Here is a 20,721-nt window from a genome sequence, read left to right on the forward strand (position 1 = left end):
CTCCTCTCCCTCAGCAAATGGAGCACAGCAATGATATGGGCTGTCAGTTATACTCAGGGGGCTCAGCCCGAGAACATGGGACTAGGGGAGTATAGCTCCCCACCCAGAGGATTACTTACAGGGCTGGCGGGGGACACTTTCTAACTTCATATGCTTACCATCCCTGCGGGCATTGTCGCACGTTATATATGGTAAAATCTCATGACTGGTTCCCCTTAAATCAAAACAATAAATTTATAGAGTATATTACTTGCTGCCTTTATTTTAAGGATACTTTTTCTTCTTTAAATAGTATTAAAAAAAAAACTGGGACCAAGAACTGAGCCTTGGACTATAACTAGCAATTGTGTACTATATTTTAAATTTGTGGGAAAAACTTGTAAGTTCTTAAATGATATCAAGTCTTGGAAGGAATACGTAGATTTTCATTGTAAAGAAGAATTATTACAAAGCACAGTCCAGCAAGGCCAGGCTTTCTTCAGCTGTGCTCAGCTTACATGCATTGAATTAATGACTCCAGTTTATAGGAAGTGAATGTCTGCTTACTCCTTTCTATCGTGTTCCCTGGAAATCTTTAATCTGCAATGCTCTAATAAACACGCAAGACTTCTGGTGAAAAAGAAAAACAATGTAGCAGTCACAGGCATGAAGAATGAAGTTCTCTTTTATCATTATGGCTTTCCGAAGCAATTAGTAGTAATTTAGTCAGTTTAGGAAGCATCAACAATGCGTAGAGTCTTCGTTCTTGGGTAAACAAACTTTTTTTTCTAATTGCATCCTTCTATTAGGTTGTCCTTTTAGGCACAGTGATCCAGAACTGCTGAAGCAGAAACTGCAGTCATTTAAGGTTTCCTCCGCAGGAATAAATCAGGTATGTAAAATTATTATCATTGTTTTCACTGAAGATGCATATCAGAATTCCTGCCAGGTTATCATGTTCAGAAAATGACATTTTCAAATCGGATATCCTGAAAGAGCATTGGGAAAATAAATCATATAAAACTGTTAAGCATTACTTAGCCTAACATTGCCTTTTATTAACAGTTTTTTTTTTTTGGGTTAAGAGTAGAGACTGAGTCTGGCTCACTCTATTATCACTTGAGATATTGTACTACTGTAGCTGAGGACAGAGTATAGAATATGTGATACAGTCCTAACCTCTATCTGATTAAAGGGATTTATGGGTTATTATGTCAGAAGACTTCAAGGTAGGCAAAAAATGTCATAGAGCAGAAGGAAATGTTAGCAGAATGCAGTAGAGAGGAACATGCTCATGCTGCTGTACAGAACACTTGGAGTATTGTGCGCAGTACCATAGACTGTATCTCCAGAAGGATAGAGATATTTTGGAGAGAGTTCAGAGAAGGGCTACTAAATTAGTACATGGACTACAGGATAAAACTTATCAGGAAAGGCTAAAGGACCTTAACATGTATAGCTTAGAGGAAAGACAAGACATATAAGATAGGGACAAGGACTATTGATAGTATTTAGAATATTAGATGGGTCAAATTGTTTTTATCTGCCAGCACAATCTGTTTCTATGTTACCAAAGGCCTAGATAATGCAGGATTACTCTCTGACAATATGTAATGTGAGAAGGGGGAGGACCCTTCAAACATCATCTGGATGGTGAGGGAAGGGATGCTGAGGGGTGATGGCCTCATACTTCAGATTTTACCCTATATATTGCTTGGCACAGCGATATATCGGGTAAAATCTTTATCCTCACCATCCCCCGGGGACGCTCCTACCCCCAGGGACGGTGAAGATATGAAGTTATAAACTAGTCACTGCCGCGGTCATAAGTAGTTCCCTGGACGTGGAGCTCCACTTACCTACTCTCATTCTTTGGCCAGCAGCGACGCTCCCTCAGCTTGATTGACAGGTCGCATCATCTCTCTGCTCAATCTGTTCAGTGAGCAGAGCAATGACGCGGCCCATCAATCAAGCGGAGGGGGTGTCGCTGCCGGCCGAAGAACTGGAATAGGTGAGTGGAGCTCCCCGTCCAGGGAACTACTTACGGCCGCGGCAGTGACTAGTTTACAACTTCATATGTTTACCATCTCTGGGAGCAAGAGCATTCCCCGGGGATGGTGAGGATAAAGATTTTTCCCGTAGATTTTGTTATGAAATGATTGATGTCATTACAAAGTAAAATTAGTGACACAAAAAACAAGCCGTTATAAGGGTCTGTAGGTGCAAAATTGAAAGCGTTATGATTTTTAGAAGGGGAGGAGGAAAAAACGAATGTGTCCTTAATGCGAAAATAGGCTTGGACCTTAACCCCTTCCGCTATAGGACGTCAGCATACGTCCCAGCACCCGACATGTTCGCGATCACAGCCAGTGTCCAACCGCAGCTGCTAGGGCCGTGATTGTGCCGGTCCTGGCAGCATTAACCCCATAGATGCCGTGATCAATCCTGATCACAACATCTATGGTGTTGACAGGGGGAGGGTGCTCCCCCTGTTCACAAATGGCAGCGCCATGATATGATTGCATGTCACCGTTGGTTGCTATGGCAGCAAGAGGCCAGCTGATGGCCTCCTGTCTGCAGGCTACGAAAGCCTGTCAGATAGCCACAGGCTGGATTGCACAGGCTGTAGTGTGCGCAGCTCATCTGGTTATACTTTGCTGCAGTACAAATGTATTGCAGCATAGTATAACCTGTTAAAGGGAAAAATAAAATAATAAAAGGTTCTTCAATAAAAATATGAAGTGTAAAATAAAACAAAAGCCCCGTTCCCAAATAAAGACCTCTATTATCATAAAAAAACACAAATCATACATACTAGGTATTGCCACGTCCGTAAGGACGTGTTCTATAAAGCTATAATGTAAATTATCCCACCACTAAAAAAAAAACGCAAAGTTTGCCAATTTTGGTACAAATAGCGTAATAAAAAAGATCAAAAGGTAGCATGTATCACAAAAATGATACCAATAAAAACTACAGCTTGTCCCGCAAAATATAACCCCTCACTCAATGATGTCGGACGAAAAGTAAAAAAGTTACGGCTGTCGGAAAATAAAACAAAAAAGGGAAAAAAAGGATTTTGCTCAGAAAAGGAAAAAAAACATATAAAAAGCTATATAAAATGGGTATCACCATAATCGTTTAGACCCACAGAATAAATATATAGCATCACTTTTACCACACAGGGAACACCATAAAAAATTATTAAAAAGCCAGACATTTTTCAGTTTTCACAATATTTTGGAGTTTTTCACAAAAAATGCTGCATGTCTCAGTAAAAATGCACCACTTATATAAAGTAAAATATGTCACCAACAAACAGTCTCGGAATCGCTCTGCTCAGAAAAACATTCTAAATTTATTACCATTTAAAGAGACACATTTAAATAAAATAAATAAATAAATAAAAGGCCTGGTCATTAGGGTAAAAAATGGGTCTGTCCTTAAGGTGTTAAAGGATTTAACTTCTTTTCTGCATTTTATTTTCTGTTTGTCTGTCTTAGATTACCATGTTCAAAAATGGGATCAGGATCCCATACTGGCAGGATGGTATACACAGCAGCATACCTGTGCCAGATACATTAGGTTTTATAAACTGAATAAAAACAATGGGTACTTCCCAACTCTAAAAGAAATAGATGCAGACCTTAAGGTATATATTTGTATGTGAAATGTGGTGTGTATTGTGAGAGTAGGAATTAGTTGGGATAGGACTGGTTGTATATATAACAGTATTTTATTAGATTACACAGAATAGTCCAAGCAGGGCCCTTGCTATGGACTAGACAACATACAGATTAATGCACAATATTAGATAAAAAGTAGATAAAAAATAAAGAATATTTAGTCCATATAGCAGCCACCTATTGCATGGGAGTTATTAGTCTGATGCTGACCGTAGCTTATGGCAGATTAGTATAGCGAGTGTTCTGATCGCAATAATTGTAACAGATGTTGTCAGAGTTAGTATCTGAGGTTGCAACAAAAGTTAATAGTTGTAGGTAAATAGATAGTTGTTGGTGCTTCTGCACCACTCACCGCTCCGTATCCCTGAGATGGTGGCCCCTGATGTGCTGGGCTCCGTGGCACGGACTGGCTCTGCTCTGCGTCTGTGCGGTAAAGTCTCAGGGTTCCTCCGATGGTGTGGAGAGTTTTGCGGCAAGCAGCTGTGGTGAGTGGACGCAGGCAGTGATAATCTAAATACTGTGTATGGACGGTGTTCACTTGGTGGAGTGAGCACGTCCTGATTCGTCTCAAACAGTGGTCCCTATTGCAGGGGGTTCCACCTGTTGCAAGTTTGGATAGCTTGAATTGGATCCTATAGGTGGTCAATATGATAGGGTAGAGTGCTAGACGCATTTCGGGGAGACCCCTTGAGCTATTGAAAAAGGGATCTCCCTGAAACACGTCTAGCACTACCCTATCGTATTGACCATCTATAGGATCCAATTCAAACTATCCAAACTTGCAACAGATGGAACCCCCTGCAATAGGGACCACTGTTTGAGACAAACCAGGACGTGCTCACTCAACCAAGTGAACGCCGTCCATACACAGTATTTCGATTATCACTGCCTGCGTCCACTCACCACAGCTGCTTGCTGCAAAACTCTCCACACCATCGGAGGAACCCTGAGACTTTACCGCACAGACGCAGAGCAGAGCCAGTCCGTGCCACGGAGCCCAGCACATCAGGGGCCACCATCTCAGGGATACGGAGCGGTGAGTGGTGCAGAAGCACCAACAACTATCTATTTACCTACAACTATTAACTTTTGTTGTAACCTCAGATACTAACTCTGACAACATCTGTTACAATTATTGCGATCAGAACACTCGCTATACTAATCTGCCATAAGCTACGGTCAGCATCAGACTAATAACTCCCATGCAATAGGTGGCTGCTATATGGACTAAATATTCTTTATTTTTTATCTACTTTTTATCTAATATTGTGCATTAATCTGTATGTTGTCTAGTCCATAGCAAGGGCCCTGCTTGGACTATTCTGTGTAATCTAATAAAATACTGTTATATATACAACCAGTCCTATCCCAACTAATTCCTACTCTCACAATACACACCACATTTCACATACAAATATATACCTTAAGGTCTGCATCTATTTCTTTTACTGCTTCCACTAATTGACACGTGGGTTACATGTAACGCAGAAACCTTGACATATTTTCTTCCACATATAGTGTGAGCCCCCCAATCTCCTGTTATGCTTCCCAACTCTCCCTTAATGGCATACATTGAAGAAAAGTATCAGCATTTGAATTTTAACATGGAGTAGAAGGAACTGAGCAGATTATGTAGTTTTGCAGGTAAAGTTCCTGGATAACTTATACGCAGAAAGCTGTCGATTACTAAGGAAGACCCACTTGACTACATATCTATGACCCACTTGACTACTTAGGACAGTGGTTCTTAACCTGGGTTCGATCGAACCCCAAGGGTTTGGTGAGTCAGTGCCGGGGGTTCGGCGGGGGAGGTCGCAACAGGACAGGCAAACCAAGCAGTTGCTTGGGGCCCCGAGCAGAGCTGGGGTTTGCCTGTCCTGTAGCGACGGGGCAATTCCCCCCCCCCCCATCACTATTAACTCCCTGCGGCCCCGCGTTAAGTTTAAAAACGCAGGGCCGCCGGGACGTCACTGATGTCCCATGCGTGTGCCCATAGAAACAAAGGCGCCGAGGACCGGAGGATAGAGAAGGAGGAAGACGCGCACTGGCCAGCTTGGTAAGTGACCAGCGGCGCGTCATCTTCGGTGCTCCGACCACCGGTGCCGAGACCTACTGCTATAGTCGGAGCGGTGGTCGGAGCACTGAAGTGGGCAGTACACAGGCATACAGCCTCCAGCCATACACTGTATATGGCTGGAGGCTGTATGTCTGTGGGGGATCACTGCCTACATCAGCGGTCTTCAACATGTGGACCTCCAGATGTTGCAAAACTACAACTCCCAGCATGCTGGGAGTTGTAGTTTTGCAACATCTGGAGGTCTGCAGGTTGAAGACCACTGGCCTACATAATGTGGGGGGACACTGCCTGCCTAATGTGGGGGGACACTGCCTGCCTAATGTGGGGGGACATTGCCTGCCTAATGTGGGGGGACACTGCCTGCCTTATGTGGGGGGACACTGCCTGCCTAATGTGGGGGGACACTGCCTGCCTAATGTGGGGGAAACACTGCCTGCCTAATGTGGGGGAAACACTGCCTGCCTAATGTGGGGGAACAGTGCCTGCCTAATGTGGGGGGAACAGTGCCTGCCTAATGTGGGGGAACTCTGTCTGCCTAATGTGGGGGAACGGTGCCTGCCTAATGTGGGGGGAACGGTGCCTGCCTAATGTTGGGGAACAGTGCCTGCCTAATGTGGGGGAACTCTGTCTGCCTAATGTGGGGGAACGGTGCCTGCCTAATGTGGGGGGGAACGGTGCCTGCCTAATGTTGGGGAACAGTGCCTGCCTAATGTGGGGGAACTCTGTCTGCCTAATGTGGGGGAACTCTGCCTGCCTAATGTGGAGGAACACTGACTGCCTAATGTGGGGGAACACTGCCTGCCTAATGTGGGGGAACACTGCCTGCCTAATTTGGGGGAACACTGCCATTGTTGCGTAAATGACATGAGAGTGGCACTTGCCAAGGTAAAGCCGCGCATTTCTGCACTGGTCTCTGAAAGACAACAGCAGAAGTCACACTGATTTGCAGTAAATATTCATTATGTTTTTGTGTGAAAATCATGTTTTCATGGTTTTGTTCTTTGTTCTTAATGGTTTTGTTCATATTGTGCACCTATGTATAAATATATACCTCCTATGTTTTGAATTAGAAAAAATCATATTTTATTTATCCAATTAAGAGGGAACCCTGTATGAAACTGGTGGGGTTCAGTACCTCCAACAAGGTTAAGAACCACTGACTTAGGATTTTACTGGAAAGTTATATATTAATATTTTTTAGCTTCTCTTGCTTTATAGCATGATGCCATCATATCATACTGCATGTTTAGTATGACAGGTTCCCTTTAAAAGGGTTGTCGAGGATTTAAGAAAACAGCACCACTCCTGTCCTCAGGTTGTATGTAGTACTGCAGCTCAGTCCTAATCACTTCAATGGAACTGAGCTGCAATACCAAACACAACCTTTGGCCAGGAGTGGTGCTGTTTTTGCAAGAAAGAAGCCACATTTTTTCTTATCCTAGACAACCCTTTAGGTACAGAAGTACTTAAGATATTTTTTTTCTCTTTTGATAGAGAATAAGTATTTGGTGTCCCCTGCATACGTAGCAGTTCAGTCCACATTCAGTGGAAACAGATGCTTTTGCCATTTGTAATGAGTTCCTGCTCTCTCTACCGTTTCCAAAAACAAAAGAAGCCCATGAATAAATCTTGTAATGTGCAGCAGCTTGTACCACTCTAATGGGGTGCACATATCCTAATGTTCTACTAATGCTTGTAGCACAAACCATTACTGTGTCTTTATATGATGATTTTGTCTCTCTTAGCCTGGTATCTTTTAACTGCGTGTAAACACTTCAGTATCATTATCATAATGTAGTCATTTGTGTGTGTTGCAGTAGTTCAAGTTCATACCAGTTGAGAAATCATTAGCAAATTGCTCGGTCCTTTGGTTACTGGGCATACATGTGTTTATAGTTACCAGGAGGTATCGCTATTCTGGATGACGATTATAGAATAGCATCAAGTGAGAGAAGCAAAATCTTTACATCTGACTACAGCTTTATGTTGTGTGCCGGAGGGTAAACCATCTGGGCTTGGCATATGTGTTTTGGGTTTTTTCAGCCTGGCAGTCACTAACATGATTCTTACTGTTCACATCTAACACATTGCCATGTTTGTGTATCAGCATTGTATACTCTCAATGTTTTATATTATCTCTAGCTAGAAATTCTAATGCATGGAAAGTCACAAGCAATGACAAATCACAAATTTAAATTTTTTACCTCACAAAACAGCGCATTTGGAAAGTTTTCAGACACTTTAACTTTTTTTTCCCTATTTTGTTATGTTTTTGCCTTATGTTTATAACAAAAAAAAAAATATCTATTTTTCCCCAATGTTTCTGCAATCAATACCACATAATAAGCATGTAAAATATATATATTTTTTAAATCTTTGCAAACTTGTTGAAAAATTTGCTCTGGCACTTAAAATTTAGGGTCTCCCATTTCTTTTGATCATCTTTAAGATGTTTCTACACCTTGACTAGAGTCACCTGTGGTACATATACCATCCTTACATTCACCTATATAAAGTTGCATGGAATTCCAGCATTATTTAGTTATTGCCAATGAGTGTGTACATGTGTGATCTTCTGAGCGCTACAGAACCATGAAAAAAGTATGGATTAGGTAACTACGGTATTTGGAGCTTATGAAAGTATGTTGTTCATAAATATAGGCGTCCGTATAAAACTTTATAGGGCTGGAGCTAATGATTATTTTAATAATTCATTAGTTGTTGATTATTTCATTGATTAATCGGAAAAAATTTCAAAATGAAAAAAAAAAAAAACAGGTTCAACTGATTCTACTTGAAAAATGATGTACAGTGGCCATATTAAAAGTTTCTAGCATGTGATGTGACCAAACAGCAACAATTTTTGATAAAAAATTTTTTTTTTTATGTTATGTTTACGCCGGTTGCCGTACAGGATCATTATTAATGATTCTGTACAGAAACCAGCGTAAATTTGATACTACTGCATGGGTAACTGTCTGAACTATTAAAATAAAATGTTAATGATTCACTATGTTTATAGTTCAGACAGTTAGCCATGCATTGCCAAGCATTGCACCATTGTGTGTGTGTGTGTGGTGGGGGGTGGGTGGTGCCGGGGGGTTGGTGATGGTAATGTTTGCATGCCACTTACACTGTATGACTGTGTGGGAAGGGAGGGAGAGATTTGCTTACACTGTGGGACTGGGGTGGACCACTGTGGCAGCGCTCCGTGTCCGGGGGGATTGGGTGCTGCTGGCAGTGTGAGCAGTGGGCGGGCCTGTGACTGCGCATCTGAGGGGGGGGGGGGGGGGGCGTTCAGCATTTGGGATTGCCTCCCCTATGAAAAGTGAAGAACTGGCCCTGCACGTGTGATTGGTAAGCAGTGGGTCAGCAGAGGGTGGGACAGGGACTTGATGAACAGAGGGTGCGGCCTAGCGTCTGACCGCCCCACCTGCAGCAGCCTTATGACCAACTAATCGGCCCATTATTCGATAACTGGATTCGTCGACAACCAATCCTGTTATCGAGTTTTAAAGAATAATCGTTGCAGCCCTAATACTTTATTAATAGTAACTTATGTGAAGACTTTGATAGAAATGACAGATGCATTCTCAGCCGGTTTCATGACTGTTTGTAGTGGCTGTGACTTTTCATAAGGCAAACATCCTTAATGCTTACACTGAGAAATGAATTGTAAGGCACATATATAATCTGCTCGGCTGTAACAAGAAAACCAAATAGCTAGCACTTCTGACCGTATCTGGTGATTTAATCCATTCAGCACGTGTAATTTATTTCTTCAGCCTTCAATAAGTAATGCAGTATCTAATAATGTGGACAGAAGGGATTTGAGGCTGACTCGATTGCTTTGCCTTGCGTAGGATAGCATGGGAGGGGTAAGATGTCACCTTTCTTCAAGTGTGTACTCTAGTAGAGGTTATCGCTTCATAGCAGCAATTTCCTGGATTTGATAAGCTGGCAAAGGACTTCTTTTGATTGTTGTATGGGACTTAGCAAGGGATGTTGTCTATCCACTATAAAGGTCAATAAGCATTACATTTTGTTGATAAGAATTGGAGAGCAGTCAACCCTGAAGAGATTACATAAAGTCAAAATTAAGAAGCAAATTGTATTTTTAACAGGCTGTCATCTTAACAGATGTTGGAAAGGGAACTTTCACACTGAGGTACTTGGTAGGGCTCCATTCGGTTAGCTGGAACATTGTTTAATCTGATTACATGGCCGTGTTGCGTTCATAAATAATTCAGGCTTAAAGGTGGTAAAACCACATCTATACTTAAAGCTGTTCTTTAATACTACACTATTAACATTATCTTCCATCCTGTGCTGTTTTACTGAGCATGATTGGTTAAAGAGACTGGGCACTTTTAACATTGCAGCTTGGCATGTCATTACTACTATATGTGAGCATTAACCCCATGTATGAAGGCTAGTGTTTATGGGACTTTTTTAATGTACGTTATAATGTACAAGTTTATATATGTTAACTATTGATGCTATTTCCCAAAAAAAAAAAAAAAAAAAATACATTTCTTTCCTTCACCAGTTTTAAGACTATTTTTTAATGTTCCATTTATGTAAGGGTTTGGTTTTTGCAGGGTGAGATGTAATTTTTATTGGTACATATTTGGGGTCATATGCACCCCAAAACATACCAATCAAATGATCTTCCTTGCCAAAATCAAACCCTGCCAAAACATTGACCAGCAAGGTGACCGAAAAAAAACAGTAGCAGTTTAGTTTTTTAGTTGGGTGGGTGTGTACATGTTAATTGAATTTTTTAGCTGTTTTACCCGGATGCAAGTTATACTTCAGAGCTCAGTTCCAGTGGTGGTGACTGTTATGATACATGGCAAAGACACACACACATGCAGAAGAGTGAATTCTGCTCCCCAATAACTATAGTACATCTTTTGAAGCATGGAGGATATTATGCAGCAGTACTGAGTATGGCACCAGTGTGTGTGTCTTTCTCATTGCACTTCCTTTCTCCTCACCTTCCCAGAGACTCATTTGGGCAGCTGTAACCTGATCTCTTCTGTAAATCTGAAGGTATGAATCCTTTCTGACTGTACAAATAAGGTAGGAGTGAGGATGGAAGGATTCTGGCAAATAGAGGAAAAAAAAATCTTAGCTGCCTTAAAGTACAACCACACCCTGTTATATTGTTTATATCTTGTGTATCTGTAATATAGCAAACTCCAGGAATTTCTCATAAGCAGTAATCTCATATACTTTAAGATTGGTTTACCTCTGATCTTTTTATTTTATTTTGTGTGTTATTGCAGTGATCTATTTGTTTCCTATTTCATTAACTTTTAATTTATTTTTCCGTTTTAGATATTGGACCTGGTCAAGGGTATGCATTTTCAGCTCGCCTGCCAGAAGTACTTTGAGTTAACACACAATGTAAGTGCAGAATATTGCCAGTTATTGCAAATAACTAGTTCAAAAAAGGCGCTCTTCCCCATGAAATAAAATTCTCTGAGCATAATTTCCAAGTGATCTTTTTCCCTAAATCATTCTTGACACCCAAAAATATTAGGTTAGGTAAGCAGAAGTGCCAATTTGAGTTTCTTTCCATATAAAAAAAAAAATAAAAATAAAAAGCTGCACACAAGAATAATTTTCTGCCCAGAACTCCTAATTTGCATGGACAGCGGGAAAGCTTTCCCACTCTTTGTCACTGTATACTCTTGAGGATTTGCTGTGGGTTCCTAGTTTTCATGGTGTCTATTCAGGCTGAAGTCTCCTACTTTTATTCATTTGTAATATCATAATAGAAATGATTAATTGTGTTAGCAAAGGGCAAAAACTGGAAATTAGTAGTTTGTAAAAGAAACACAGTTATGTAATTGTTTTCCATGTATTAGCCAAATGGATCTCAATCTGTATTAGAGGACATAATCTTAATAGGCCCTATTCACACTGCTGTCAGAGGTTCTGTTCAGAGCCTTCATCCTCAGCGTCCGCAGACATGACATAGAGAATAGCTATACAAGCTGCATTGCTAGGTTCCTAAATAACACTGGGCATATAGCTCCATATCCAGTGTGCTATGCTCTTCTTGTAAATTTATTGCAACATCTCATGGGGAATAATAACTTTGAGGTTGTCCCACCATTAGAACATATCATCTTGGCCGTCAGACCCTCCCCCCCCCCCCCCCCAGCAGTCATGAGAACGGTGTCTTATATATTAACTGTGGGAGCGCCCTGGGATAACTGAGCACTCTGCTCTATCTTCAACAATCTTGTAAAAACAGGGAAGATAGCAGTAGTGCACACACATGATGGTCGCTCCATTGTAACGGGAGATTCCGGTCCCTGTTATGAAGATGGTGGGGTGTGAACACACTTATCCCTTATGGCAGTGGTCTCCAAACTGCAGCAGTTGGCTGTTTAGGCATTCTGGGAGTTGTGGTTTTGCAACACAGGCCTGGAGGGCCACAGTGTGTAGAAGACTGCATTAGGGGAATAGCTGATGAGTTTTATAATTTTATTTATTTATTTATATAGCGCCTACAGATTCCGCAGCGCTTACAATTATGGGGTACAAAGACAAGTATCAGACATAATATTACACTAACTATTCAATCAAGAGGTGTGGGGATATATAATGAGATGTTCTTAATGTTTACATGTATTTTGAGTGCTTATTTTTTATCTATAGTTTTCTATAGCTCCACTGTATCTAGTTTACACCTTATCTATCTGCATATCTGACTTCTCTTCTGTTGTGTTAGATCTAATAAAACTAATGCCCTCTAGATGCAGGCATGTCACCCTGTTAAATTATACCGGTAACCACAAAGCATTGTGGGTTGTATGGTTGTAATATGATGCGATTCGTTATCAGCTGCCTGCTCTAAACCACTTAATTACACCCAAAAGAAATTCCTAAGTGTTCCACTAGTGCATTAATTGCTCCAAAACCACATTAGCCTTTGCTTGAAATCGGAAACTTTTGTTTGTGTGAAGGTCAATGTGCACATACTGCAGAGGAGAGAGATAGCATCACTAACAAGTTGTAAGGAGGACCAATAGAACTGATACATGCTTCAGATTGTTATTGATCCGTCTTAATGGCATGCACATGGAAGAATTTAAAATCCATTGTTTCTATTAGCTTATTCATACTTAGTAGTCAGTTAGGTCCTATGTTTTATTGTTTATTTCCCTAATGTGTGGCAGTATTTAAAATATATTCATGACCTCCTACATTCTCCAACACTATGCTTCATTAGAGTTACAGCTCTGGAGCATTTATGTGGTCGTCTAATTGAATTTTAAGATGAGCTCAGATAGGGCTCATTGATCCCAAACAGGCAGCAAATGTGTGTATGTAAATGATGTAGTAACTAAATGGAGCTTATAACACAGCTTGTCTACGTTCATATTGTTCACGTTGTGTTTAAGCCTTTCATTAAAGATATGTCTTGAGTTCCAACCCCCCCCCCCCAAAGTTATGCCTCCCTATATATATCAAGGTGGAGTGTATACTTCACTGTCTAAAAGTAGAAAGCACACCAGCAATCCATACAATAGAATGCTGCATATGAGGTTATCCAGCCCCGACATTCTTAACCACGGTTCTTTATTTTATTGTATCATAACATATACTAAAGAACGAGCTGCATGTTTTGGCCCATAGTTTAAGAGGATCTGCCTTAAAAGGCTTTGCAAACACTGTGCTATACTGTGGGTTGGTATGATGCTGCTTCTTCTTGTCTGTGTGTATGGATACAATATAATAAAGGACTGTGGTTCACAATGCCGGAACTACTTTTGACCCTGTGTAGCAAAGGGTCACATGGGTAAAAAAATTTACACCATACTGTGCTTTTATTTCAATACCTTTGCATTCATGTTTTTTTTTTTTGTGTATGCGCCAGGATACGCAGTACATGAACATAGCCTAACAGTGCAACTATATAACATTGTATAATATTGATTTAGGACTACTGTACTTTGTTAATGGCCATCTTATGTCTATAGCCTTGCATCACTCTTCTTGGTTTAGTCTTATAGATGAATCTGCTCATTTTTAGTTAAGGTACATTCACACATACATTATCCTGCACATATTTGATGTGCAGGATTTAAAGCTGCAGATTTTATTATGTAAACTAAACTACTGAACACAGCTTCAAATCCTATGCATAAAATACAATGAGCTTTGTATATCAAGCTTTAGAGGGTTCATGTTTAACCCCTTGAGGACTCGGGGTTTTTCAGTTTTTGCATTTTCATTTTTTTCTTCATCACCTTCTAAAAATTATAACACTTTAAATTTTTCATCTACAGACTCATATGAGGGCTTATTTTTTGTGCCACCAATTGTACTTTGTAATGTCATCAATCATTTCACCACAAAATTTACGGCAAAAACAGAAGAAAAATATTTGTGGGGCAAAATTGGAAAAAACACACCATTTAGTAATTTTTGGGGGCTTCCAATTCTATGCAGTGCACTTTATGGTAAAAATGACACTATATATTTTTTCTGTTGGTCCATACGGTTACTAAGATACCTAATTTATATAGGTTTTATTATATTTTACTACTTTAAAAAAAATTATAACTAAATGCACCAAAATTAGTATGTGTAAAATTGTCATCTTCTGACTCCTATAGCTTATTTATTTTTCCACATACAGGGATGTATGAGGGCTCATTTTTGGCGTCGTGATCTGAAGTTTTTGATCGCTTCTTATACATTTTTTAGAGTATACAAAGTGACCAAAAATACGCAATTTTGGACTTTTGGAATTTTTTTTTTTTTACATGTACGCCATTAGCCGTGTGGTTTAATTACCGATGTATTTGTATAGTTCGGACATTTATGCACGTGGCAATACTCATATGTTTGTTTTTATTTACATTTTTTTAAATGGGAAAAGGGGTGATTCATACTTTTGTTAGGGAAGGGGTTAAATCACATTTATTAACTATAACATGCAGTATATAGATTGCAGACACTGATCAATGCTATGCCATAGCATAGCATTGATCAGTATTATTGGTTAGTGCTGCTCCAGCCTGGATCTCAGGCATGGAGTAGCAGAGCGACGATCGGACGGTGGGAAGCAAGGTAAGAAGCCTCCCGCAGGTCCTCTCAGCTGTTCGAGATTCCACGATTTCACTGCGGTGGTCCCGAACAGCCCACTGAGCTTTTCATACTGATTCCGAGATTGTTTTTTCATGACATTCTACTTTATGTCAGTGGTAAATTTTTGTCGATACTTGTATCATTTCTGGAAATTGTGCATTTTATTTTTTTACTTTGAAACTCGATTTATAAGTAAAATAGACATACCAAATAAATTATATATTCATTCACATATACAAAATGTCTACTTTATATTTGCATAGTAAAGTTGACATGTTTTCACATTTGGAAGACATCAGAGGGCTTCAAAGTCCAGCGGCAATTTTCCAATTTTTCACCTTCAGCTGTTTCACAGGAATAGCAGCAAAGTGAAGAAGAACATTCTGAATCTTCGTTTTTTTTACACTGGCATGTTCTTGTAGGCCCAGTTTTTTTTTTTTTTTTTTTTCAAGGGGTAAAAGGAGAGAAATCCCCCTAAAATTTGTAACCCAATTTCTCTCGAGTAAGGAAATACCTCATATGTGGATGTCAAGTGCTCTGTGGGTGTACTAGAGGGCTCAGAAGGGAAGGAGTGACAATGGGATTTTGGAGAGTGAGTTTTTCTGAAATGGCTTTTGAGGGTGCATGTCACATTTAGGAAGCCTCTATGGTGCCAGAACAGCAAAAAAAAAAAAAAAAAAAAAACACGGCATACTCTTTTGGAAACTACACCCCTCAAGGTATGTAACAAAGGGTACAGTGAGCCTTAACACCCACAGGTGTTTGACAACTTTTCGTTAAAGTCGGATGTGTAAATTATTTAATATTTTTTCCACTAAAATGCTGTTACATTTTTTACAAGGGGTAATAGGAGAAAATGCCCCCCAAAATTTGTAACCCCATCTCTTCTGAGTATGGAAATACCCCAAGTGTGGACGTCAAGTGCTCTGCTGGCACACTACAATGCTCAGAAGAGAAGGAGTGACATTTGGCTTTTGGAAAGCAAATTTTGCTGAAATGGTTTTTGGGAGCATGTCGCATTCAGGTAGCCCATATAGTGCCAGGACAGCAAAAAATCCCCACATGGCACACTATTTGGGAAACAACACCCCTTAAGGAACATAACAAGGGGAACAATGAGCCTTAACACCCCACAGTTTTTTTTCACTGAAATGCTGGTGTTACCCCAAATTTTTCACCATGGGGGCTTTGTAAATGCACATGGCCCCTGACTTCCATTCCAAACAAATTCTCTCTCCAAAAGCCCAATGGCGCTCCTTCTCTCCTGAGAATTGTACTTCGCCCGCAGAGCACTCTCTGGGTATTTCCATACTCAGAAGAAATGGGGTTAAAAATTTTGGGAGGCTTTTTCTCCTATTACCCCTTGTGAAAATGAAAAATGTAAATGACCTTCAATTCCAGACACCTTCTCTCCAAAAGCCCAATGGCGCGCCCTCTCTTCTGAGCATTAATATGGGGCAACACCAGCATGTTAGTGCTCGAGTTGTGAGCCGGCGTCATACCCCGTTAACGGCACATAGACTAGCATAGACGTCCATGGTCGTTAAAGGGGTACTCTGGCACTAAACATCTTATCCCCTATCAAATCTCTCTTGCAGCACCCCCGCCTTTCAGCTGCACAGAACGAGGATCGCTCTGTAGCTGATGACAGGAGGTGCAGGGTACGGAGTATCTATGCTTCCTCCCATAGACTTGCATTTAGGGGGCGGGGTGTGATGTCACAAGGGGGCGGAGCCGTGACATCACGATACTCCATTCCCTGCACCGCCCGTGTGCAGCTGAAAAACGGGGGTGCTGCAGATTGTGGGGATAAGCTCCAGAGTACGCCTTTAAAAAAAAACATTTTTAAATAAAAATAATTTTAAAAGCGATTATAAAAGTCCGATCAAAACAAAAATAGTACAGATAAAAACTTAGCAAAAAATTAGCCCTCATACCGCCCCGTATACGGAAAAATAAAAGTTATAGGGGTCATAAGAGGTCATGTGCATGTAAAACCTATATAAGTAGGGTACTGTATTTTTTTTAATCGTATGGACCTACAGAATAAAGATAAGGTGTCATTTTTACCGAAAAATGCAAAGTTGCAAAATGGCGGTGCTTTTTTTTTTTTTGTTTCGTCGTAGATTTTAGGGTAAAATGACTGATGTCATTACAAAGTAGAATTGAGGGTGGAAAAAATAAGCAATCATATGGATTTGTAGGTGCAGAATTTTAAGAATTATGATTTTTAAAAGGTAAGGAAGAAAAAACTAAAGTGCAAAAGCAGAAAAATGCTCAGTCCTTAAGGCAGGGGTCCTCAAACTTTTTAAACGGGGGGCCAGTTCACGGTCCCTCAGACCGTTGGAGGGCTGGACTATAGATAACAAAACCTGAATAAATTCCTATGCACACTTATATATCTTATTAGTGGACTACCACTTTAAGTACACAGCACAGTTTCCCCCACATTAGGTTGGCAGTATAGATCCCCCCCACATTAGGTTGTAGTTCCCCCACATTAGGGTTGGCAGTACAGTTCCCCCACATTAGGGTTGGCAGTACAGTTCCCCCACATTAGGGTTGGCAGTACAGTTCCCCCACATTAGGGTTGGCAGTACAGTTCCCCCACATTAGGGTTGGCAGTACAGTTCCCCCACATTAGGGTTGGCAGTACAGTTCCCCCACATTAGGGTTGGCAGTACAGTTCCCCCACATTAGGGTTCGCAGTACAGTTCCCTCACATTAGGGTTGGCAGTACAGTTCCCCCACATTAGGGTTGGCAGTACAGTTCCCTCACATTAGGGTTGGCAGTACAGTTCCCCCACATTAGGGTTGGCAGTACAGTTCCCCCACATTAGGGTTGGCAGTACAGTTCCCCCACATTAGGGTTGGCAGTACAGTTCCCCCACATTAGGGTTGGCAGTACAGTTCCCCCACATTAGGGTTGGCAGTACAGTTCCCCCACATTAGGGTTGGCAGTACAGTTCCCCCACATTAGGGTGGGCAGTACAGTTCCCCCACATTAGGGTTGGCAGTACAGTTCCCCCACATTAGGGTTGGCAGTACAGTTCCCCCACATTAGGGTTCGCAGTACAGTTCCCTCACATTAGGGTTGGCAGTACAGTTCCCCCACATTAGGGTTGGCAGTACAGTTCCCTCACATTAGGGTTGGCAGTACAGTTCCCCCACATTAGGGTTGGCAGTACAGTTCCCCCACATTAGGGTTGGCAGTACAGTTCCCCCACATTAGGGTTGGCAGTACAGTTCCCCCACATTAGGGTGGGCAGTACAGTTCCCCCACATTAGGGTGGGCAGTACAGTTCCCCCACATTAGGTGCAGTACAATTCCGTCACATTTGGTGCAATATACTTCCCTCATATTAGGTTGGCAGTATAGTTCCCCCACATTAGGTAGTAGTTCCCCTACATTAGGTTGTAGTCCCCCCCCCCCCACATTAGGTGCAGTATAGTTCACCCACATTAGGTTGTAGTTCCCCCACATTAGGCTTGCAGTATGTTCCCCCACATTAGGTGCAATATAGTCCCCCACATTAGGCTGGCAGTATAGTTCCCCCACATTAGGTGCAATATAGTCCCCCACATTAGGCTGGCAGTATAGTTCCCCCACATTAGGTGCAATATAGTCCCCCACATTAGGCTGGCAGTATAGTTCCCCCACATTAGGCTGGCAGTATAGTTCCCCCACATTAGGCTGGCAGTATAGTTCCCCCACATTAGGCTGGCAGTATAGTCCCCCAAATTACGTTGGCAGTATAGTCCCCCACATTAGGTGCAGTATAGTCCCCCACATTAGGTGCAGTATAGTCCCCCACATTAGGCTGGCAGTATGTTCCCCCACATTAGGCTGGCAGTATAGTTCCCCCACATTAGGTGCAGTATGTTCCCCCACATTAGGTGCAGTATAGTTCCCCCCCCACATTAGGCTGGCAGTATAGTCCCCCAAATTACGTTAGCAGTATAGTTCCCCCACATTAGGTGCAGTATGTTCTCCCAAATTACGCTAGCAGTATAGTTCCCCCACATTAGGCTGGCAGTATAGTCCCCCAAATTACGTTAGCAGTATAGTTCCCCCACATTAGGTGCAGTATGTTCCCCCACATTAGGTGCAGTATGTTCCCTCACATTAGGTGCAGTTTGTTCCCCCACATTAGGTGCAGTATGTTCCCCCACATTAGGTGCAGTATGTTCCCCCACATTAGGTGCAGTATGTTCCCCCACATTAGGCTGGCAGTATAGTCCCCCAAATTACCTTGGCAGTATAGTTCCCCCACATTAGGCTGGCAGTATAGTCCCCCAAATTATGTTGGCAGTATGTTCCCCCACAGGCATATAGCCTCCAGCGATACAGTATGGCTGGAGGCTGTATGCCTGTGTACTGCCCCATTTCAGTGTTCCGACCACCGCTCTGGCCACAGCAGGACCGGAGGATCGGTGGTCAGAACACCAAAGGGACGCGCCGCTGGTAAACACTTACCTACTACCAGCGCGCGCGTCCTTGCGTCTTCGCTTCTTCTCCGCTGCTCCGCGCTCGGTTGCCATGAGCGCAAGCATCGGACGTCAGTGATATCGCTGCGTGCGCCTGCTCCCGGCCGCAGGGACTTCACAGAGGCATCCTTGTGTTCCGAAAGCATCTTTCGGTACACAGGGATGTCCTAAGGCAAAAACATGTGGCCCACGGGCCGTAGTTTGAGGACCCCTGTATTAAGGGATTAAAGTGAGAGTAATAATGCCTGGACTGCTGTGTCAAAGTATTTACTAAAGCTTCTAAATCTCTCATTATTTACTAGCATAAAAGTACTTGCAAAGGCATTACAGATATGTTTCATGTGAAGATATATGAAGTACATATGCTATGCTTTGCTCAGTCTTTGTTGTAACTTCTGTCATTTTGATTGACTCTACACAGGTTGATGACTGTGGGTTTTCACTGAATCATCCAAATCAATACTTTGCTGAAAGTCAGAGACTGCTCACTGGTAGTCGGGATGTCAAGAAAGAGCAAGCACCCATAGAAAGTTCTCAAGCAAATCCTCCAAGCCAGGTCGCCTCTACTTCATCCCTAAGTACAAATGTCTCAAACGTCAAGTTAGAGGAAATGGAAGATGATCTGGACCAATTATTGAGTGAATACTGAACTCATGGGGCATCTTTTGGTTTTCATCAGTGAATACTCTTGTATCATTTTAAAGAAAGCATTTGTTTTCACAAAACACGTTCTTTTTGTGCATTGAAAAATAAAGATTTCTTATGTTTTGTCTTTATGCACTGTTTTTGTCTTTTTTTTTTCCCACATTTAGAGGAATTTATCATTCCCTGCATCGGTTTAGGGAATGATAAATAATACCCTGATCAATCAACACTTTCCACATGTCTGTGTGAAATGTGAAAAGTTTTGACAGTAATGCATTAGAGGGTTTTTCCCTACTTGCAAAGTATTCCTTATTATCCCCACAATTATGCGATTGGGGACGGGAACTAACCACTTTGGACTGCTAGAGTGATTTTTTTTTTTAGTTTTGGAACCCTGGATAACACTATAAAAGATATTATGTGTCTTATGCTATAACCGTAATCTACAGGACGCAAAATAATCTGCAGCCTACAGCTTCTCTTTAAGCATTGTGATCACTATTAATAGAATATACAACACAGGAAGGCAGCCAACATCTGACAACCAGAGTTTTCTTCTGGTTAGACAACCCTTGAGTGAGGAAGGGCTTACAGGCTCCCTAGCTCTATTTTTTTTTATTTTCTTTTTAACTTAAGATAACAAGCACTGTTCTTGGTGTGATGCCCTTAAGGACTCAGGGTTTTTCCACTTTTGCACTTTCATTTTTTTTCCTCCTCACCTTCTAAAAATCA

The 20,721-nt window shown here is 41.5% G+C and overlaps 1 protein-coding gene across 6 annotated transcripts in view; it reads left to right on the forward strand.

The window, feature by feature from the left end:
- The window catches only part of PRIM2 (DNA primase subunit 2), a 145,984-nt gene extending 125,865 nt beyond the window's left edge, over nucleotides 1-20,119 (forward strand). For 5 of the 6 annotated variants that reach the window (XM_056565793.1, XM_056565791.1, XM_056565792.1 and 2 more), the window contains exons 12-14: nucleotides 789-871; nucleotides 11,086-11,154; nucleotides 19,766-20,118. In XM_056565793.1, the coding sequence (XP_056421768.1) occupies nucleotides 789-871; nucleotides 11,086-11,154; nucleotides 19,766-19,993 (380 nt within the window). In that variant the 3' untranslated portion in view covers nucleotides 19,994-20,118. Of the gene's footprint in view, nucleotides 1-788; nucleotides 872-11,085; nucleotides 11,155-19,765 lie in introns of all 6 variants that reach the window. The other variant, XM_056565797.1, reaches the window with a different exon arrangement.
- The last annotated feature ends 602 nt before the right edge of the window (nucleotides 20,120-20,721 follow it).

This window comes from Hyla sarda, chromosome 3 (assembly GCF_029499605.1).
Source record: "Hyla sarda isolate aHylSar1 chromosome 3, aHylSar1.hap1, whole genome shotgun sequence".
NCBI classification, from domain to species: domain Eukaryota; kingdom Metazoa; phylum Chordata; class Amphibia; order Anura; family Hylidae; genus Hyla; species Hyla sarda.